The sequence below is a fragment of the Cynocephalus volans genome, chromosome 8, assembly GCF_027409185.1.
Source record: "Cynocephalus volans isolate mCynVol1 chromosome 8, mCynVol1.pri, whole genome shotgun sequence".
NCBI lineage: Eukaryota > Metazoa > Chordata > Mammalia > Dermoptera > Cynocephalidae > Cynocephalus > Cynocephalus volans.
In genome coordinates this window covers 103193884-103200263 of record NC_084467.1, presented here as the reverse complement: position 1 = coordinate 103200263, position 6380 = coordinate 103193884, and the positions used below count along the sequence as shown (strand labels likewise).

General features: G+C 50.8%; 1 protein-coding gene across 1 annotated transcript in view; it reads left to right on the top strand.

The window, feature by feature from the left end:
• Positions 1–609: 609 nt before the first annotated feature.
• The window catches only part of IGSF3 (immunoglobulin superfamily member 3), a 90327-nt gene continuing 84556 nt past the window's right edge, over positions 610–6380 (top strand). Inside the window, exons 1-2 of the mRNA XM_063104496.1 lie at positions 610–674; positions 1348–2016. Coding sequence (XP_062960566.1) covers positions 1974–2016 — 43 coding nt within the window. The 5' untranslated portion in view covers positions 610–674; positions 1348–1973. The remainder of the gene's footprint in view (positions 675–1347; positions 2017–6380) is intronic.

Below are 6380 nucleotides of genomic sequence, written 5' to 3'. Positions count from 1 at the left end.
GCACATCTCACATAACCCTAACAGAGGGGTTATCGCCCCATAAAACAGATGGGGAAATTGAAGGCACGGAGAGGTTAAGTAACTCGGCCAAGGTCCACAGCTAGAAAGTGGAGGAACCGGTGTCAGAACCCAGGCCGTTTCCAGAGTCTAAATTCTAGCCTAGAGTGACGCGTAGTATGGGGTCCGACTGTAGGAACAGATTCGAGTCTCCGACAGCGGGCTTTGTTTTTGTTTGCGGTGGAGAGGACGCGCTCCCGTGCCGCCCTCTTCGCGGCTCGTGGGTCCTTTGCTGGGCGGTGGGAAGGGCCTGTGCATCTCGCCGGCGGCCCCGGAGGGTGCGTGTGAACCTCTGATTAACTTTCCGAGCCCGGCCCACACGCCGCATCCGTTCAGCTCCCGGGTGCCTGCGGCCCCGGTCCGGGGGCGGCAGGCGGGGGCGGGGCGGGGGGCGGGCCGCTCTCCCAGGCCACCACCCTCGCCCCGCGCTCGCCGCGCCCGGTGCAGCGGGCCGGGCTGGAGCCGGAGGGGCGGGGACTCGGGAGGGGCCGGAGCGCGGCTGCTGGTGCCGCTGCGGGAGGAGAGGAGGAAGCGGCGCGTCCCCTGAGGCGTGCGCCGGCATCGACGGACCGACGGACGGACGGACGGACGCGCGGAGGGAGCGGACCCGGAGCGAGGTAAGGCTCCAGCGGGGGCGCGGGCGGTGCCGGCGAGGGGGCGCAGGGCACGGAGCCGCGAGCCCGGGGAGGGAGGCGGGAAGGGGTGGCCGCGGGCCCGGCGCCGGCTCCGCTCGGGGTCGGGCCTGAGACTCTCCCCTGGCTGGTCGGGCGCGCGAAGAGAGCGCCCCGGCAGCGGAAAGCGGAGCCCCGGCGCCCTTCTTCCCCGGCCTCTTTTCTTTCCAACCAGCGAAAAATAAACACCCGGGAAGGTAAAACAATAGCGGGGCCACCTGGGACGCGGCGTGCGCAGAGCTCCCACGGTTGGGGCGGGGGCCAGAGGTGGAACCCGGGAGTCGCGGCCCCACCCCGGAGCCCCTTCCCGCTTTGCCCTGGCCGAGGGTGGGGCTCCCCGCGGCGCCGGGGCTTGTTAGGAGGCGACGGGAATTCCCAGGAGCGCAGCACTGGGTGAAAGTATTTGAGGAACAATCGAACCTTCCCACAATTGCCCTGCTCTGGGCAGAGAAGCTGAGGAGGACGAAAAGGTAGCGCCTTGCCCAAGGTCAGAATGCAAAGGCTGACTGTCCTGGTCCAGGAATGGGACCCAGGTGTCCGGACAGCTCAGCGCTCAGCCCCTCTCGGTTTTGCGGCGGTTGTGTTTGCCTTTGATAAATCTCGGTTGTGTTTGTTTTAGAAATCTGCTGGCATTGTGGGACTGCTTCAGGACTGCAGAACGTCAACTTGTTTCATGTGTCCTGGGCAGATGTGGGGCAGGTGACAGCTCCGTGACCTACCGCCATGGATGCAGACAGACTTTCTGATGAAGGAACCTACACAGTCGATGCCAGCCAGGGTGATTTGGCTCCTCAAAGGTTTTGACAAAACCTGCTCTGTTCCCTTTGGAGAATCCGAATGAGGGAGATCACAGACACCTTCACTGGGAAGCCAAGGACATTTCTGTATAATCAGTGGATGAAAGGATTTTCTCAGACTCTCTTTTTCCCTTTTCCTTGAGGATTAACACAACACAATCTACAGTTCCAGTGAAAACTGCAAGGCACACGATGTGGCAGGCGCCTGGGGCGCCTTCAGAATTGTTCTGGACCCTTCCTTTATCGTAGGGGAGTTTGAACGCATGCTACCACGCCTCCCCCCTGCCCTCCAACGCCCTCCTGATCTCTTTAATCTGTTCTCATTTTCTGAGTTAAGTTTTATTTCCAAAAGGGTTTTCTGGAGCTATAAGTGGATTGCCAGAAATGAGAGGTTAGGAGCTCGGAGAGGAGGAAGCGACCTGTGTTGTGTCTTCTCGCGACTGCCGACATGAAGTGCTTTTTCCCAGTGCTGAGCTGTCTGGCGGTGCTGGGTAAGTGGCTGTGCTTATCAGCGCGATCGATGTGAAAGTTTAACCTGCTGTTGTTTCCTGTAATTCCTTGTGGTTCTTTCACATCAACACTAGGCTTTAGGGACCAGGAGGCAGCGGGGGTATATCACAGGTTGGAATAGAATACCACGAGGCCCATTTCTGACCCAGGAGAAACCGTGGAATATCGTTCCTTGTCTTTAAGAAGGAGCATTTGCTGTCCTTGAAGTGTGTGCCTTGGGCCTCAGGATGAGGTCCAGCATCTGCACATCCATGGTTTAGGGACTTCATGTGGATTGTGGGCTGTCTTCTTGTAGTATGACAGACATGGATGTTCCATTGTCTTCACTTCTGTCTTGGTTTGCGTTAATTCCTAATTGGAAGTGGTGACATCATTTCCATTCAGTCAGGAAAGTTGGTTTAGTGGTAATGATGGTGCTTCTTTTTGAGGGGGAAGTCGGAGTGGATGGGATAGGGATTGAAGGGATGCTTTGCCCTGCCTAAGCGGTCTGTTGACTAAGAATGTTTGAGGGTCCTAGTCACATGTCTCCTCACCGAGGAAGCTCAGATCATAGTTCTGGGAGGAAGACAGACTGGAGAAATTGAAGCTGCCTGGTGGGGGATGTGTTAGGAATGGTTTTTGTGCCCCTAATGAAGGTCAGAATGCTTAAAGTGGGAAGAAGAAACTATGGCCCCAAGAGGTGAACTCTTGACATCTGTCTTACGGTTCCCTCTCCAGTGAAGAGGCCCCACCCCCTGCCCAAGACTTGTCCATTCTTTTCATGCCATTGAGCGTCTTAAGTATGGTATCTTAGAACACATGTTGGGTGTATGATAAACTTGCTAGCCTGGATCCGGTGCATTTTCTCTCCCCATCTCCTCAAAACTCACAGATGAGCATACCCTCTGCCTTCTCTGTGTGGCTTAGTCCTCTGCATTCAGAGGGGTTATCACTGCTGTCTGTGGTGTTTTCATCTCCAAATCTATGTGTCTTGCACTTATGGAATTTGTTTATGATCTGTTGGCAGTGGAGATTGATTTCATGCCTTGTCTACACCCTTACAACAGATACAGGTATATGAAAAGAGAATGGACCTTGGAGTTAGAGGATCTGAATGCCGATCTTAACCTCACCATGATTGACAGCTGAATCTCAGTAAAACATCCAAGGGCTATTCTGACAAAGGATATAAAAAAGGTGTTCTAACTTCTTGAAATGTCTGAAACTCATAATAAGTGTGTTTAATTAGTGGTTCTCCAACATGGGCGCATATTGGAATCACCAGGAGAGCTTTTAAGTTCCTCGTGTTCGGGCAACAACCCCAGCCCAATGAAGCCAGCCTCTCTGGGGTTGGGACCCAGGTCTGTCTCTTAGCTGTCCCAGGTAATTCCCTGCGTGGCCGAGTTACAGAACCGGTAAATTCCTTAGTGCTCGCCCCCCCCTACCGTCCAACACACAGACAGCCCAGTCTGGCAGCAAGTTGAGTCAGTCTTCTGCCCAGCTGTGGGTTAGGATACGGACAGTGTCTCCGTGTCTCCTGTATGCTCGGGCAGAGTCAAGAAGGCAGTTCTCTCCATTTGCCAGTCTCTTAAATTGTATCTGTATTTGTTATACTCTAGTTGTCATTCACTTAGTGTCTGGGTTTAAATCAGCAATTAGTGATTCATGTGGATTCAAAAGGACACAAACAAGGAAAGCCCTTTGGGAAGTTTGGGCTTGGGGTGGGGTGTGTGGCTAAGAGGGCTGAGTGGAAGGGTGGGGCCAAGGGCAGGAAAAGAAACCACCAATGGGAAACTAAAGAAATGTGACATTTGTGCCTTTTGTTTCTTCTGGCTGCTCAAGAAATGTAAGGCTGCCTGCTGGGCCCCCCTGCTGTTCGCTGTCTGGACCACTCTAAGGAGTGGAGCTCGGGCACTGTTACTGGGCAGGTGCTGTCACCTTCTCTTCACCCCCACCCTCATGTCTAAACAGGTGCCATGGAGGAAAATGAGCATCAAGGTGGTCATAAAGGGGAGTGGTGGCAGAAGGCTGCATGAAGGTGAAAGTGGGAAGGTTTGGAACTGTGGACATGCATGTTAATCTCTGCCTGATTCTGAGCCCTCCCGGTGCAACCTTATCTTTGCTCATCACCTGATGACTCCCAGTATGGCAGGGGAGGAGGCCTTGCTACTACTTTCTTAACCTGGGAGAAGCAGAACGTGTTTGGGAAGGGAATGAAACCCATGTTGGGGTCTTTCTGCTTGCAGTCTGGTGTGGTCTGATTCATGCATCAGCATTCTTGCTGTGTAATGTGACTTAATGTGTAGCATGAATTTACTTATTTACTTTTTAAAAAATATAAATATTATTGTGTATATTTAAGGTATATACCATGATGTTAGAAGATACATATATATAGTGAAATGGTTACTGCAGTGGAGCAAATTAACATATCCATCATCTCATATACTTACCCATTTTTCCCCATGGTAAGAGCAGCTATAATTTACTCATTTATGGAAAATCCTAAATATGATACACTATTATTAACTACAGTCCTCATGTTGTACATTAGATCTTTTGACTTGTTCATCCTACTTATTTGTTAGTTTGTATCCTTTGACTGTAGTGTGAATTTGAAATAGCAAAGAATCCCGAGGTTTTTAACGCATAACTGGGATAAAATTCTGTTTGTAAAAAGCTGGATAAGGCTAGGAGCTTTGCGAAGTGAGATAGATACAGGTGCCAGCCTCTGGAAATGGCAATTTGAGTTAGAAAACCCCATGACCATACGTGAAGGGGTAGACAGGTTGAATCTCTGCGATGCTTCCTACTCCCTCGACATCGTTACACCTGTGCTTTCCTGCTTTGTTCCTTTGCCAATGTCTAGGATTTGGATCAGGTCCCTCTTTTCTGCCTGTTGGGATACTGGTTCCTACTCATGTCTTTGTCCTACTGAAGCAACATGGCTTTGTGCTTGTCGTCTTGATCACCATCACCGTGTCTTATTTCCTTATGTTGCAGCCTTGGGTGTCCCACTTAACTTGGGAGCCATTGGCTGCCACCACAACCTTTGTTCCAATTCCAGAGCCATCTGAGCCTGGGCCTGGTTGAGCAACAAGGACAGTAAAGTCTCCATGACTGAGAATGGATGGAGCCTGAGGGGCAGAAAATGAGAGAGATAGTAGGGGTTGGTGTGAATGAGCGAAGAAGAGGGAAGGAGGAGGGAGGGAGAGGATGGTCGGGGCTGTGCCTGGGAGCAGCCTGTGTGACAGTGACATGGAAAAATGACAGTAGTGTGGAGAGAGAATGGAATTTGTGTCTGCAAGAACAGGAAGGGAATAATCAGGAAAGATGAACGTAAGCTTTACATACATAAAGTATATTTCTCTTTTGCATGGCCATGAAGAGTTATACCTCCCAGACCAGTGCTGATGTTGCAAACAAGATGTAGTAGCTGTAAAAGTGTTAGCAGTGAGAAATGTAGGAGATTGGGACGTTTCTGGATCAACACAGTAGAACCTGTGGATGGCTAATGATCATTCGTGTTCTCCTTCAGTGGGAGAGAAGTTCACTTGTAGACTTTGGGAAGCCTCTTGTTAGAACAGGATGGGACTTAGGAAGCAACCACTTTCTTCCCAGTTAGTTAGGGAAGGCTTCTTGGGAGAGAAACCAGAGGTACCTCCAGAAGAGACTGAAAGACACTTTGATGTACTGATGGGTATGAGCTCAGAGGCAGGAGTGGGGTGATCAAAGGCAGAAGAGAAGGAGGCAGCAGAGCTGGTTTGGGGCAGTCAGGAGAAGATTTCTGAAGGAAGGGGATGAGGATTATGATTTACAGATGAAGAAGCACAACTGTCTGACAACTGTCCCAGAGGTAGGGTACTTCCCTTTTCCGGGGACCATTGACAGGGGGGCTGGAGAAGGGATTTCTTGTCATGAGAACTAGACTGGTTAGGATGCTTTTCAACAGTGAGAAATCATTGAGCCACCTCTGGGCACCCAGGGCTGTGTTAGAATGTCCCAATTTCGTACATTTTTCATTGCAGCAAGACTATTGCTCTTACAGCAGTAATTTCAACTATCCTAACTAGCCCTTACTATGAACCAAGCCCTATCTCCTTCAGTCTTCACAACAATCCTACAAAATAGATACCTGTATTATCATCTTTTTATAGATGGGGATATTGAGGTCCAGGTAGGTTACTGACCAGGTTGATGTGGTTCTCTACAGTGTTAGGGACCCAGGCTCCTTCTGTCTTGTCCCATGTGTATGCCCTCAATTCCCAAGATCATCTCATGGTCCAAGATGGTTATTCTAGTCCCAGCCATCAGGAAGGAAGAAAAGAGTTGGTGAAGGGCAGGCCCTCTTAATTTAAGAATACTT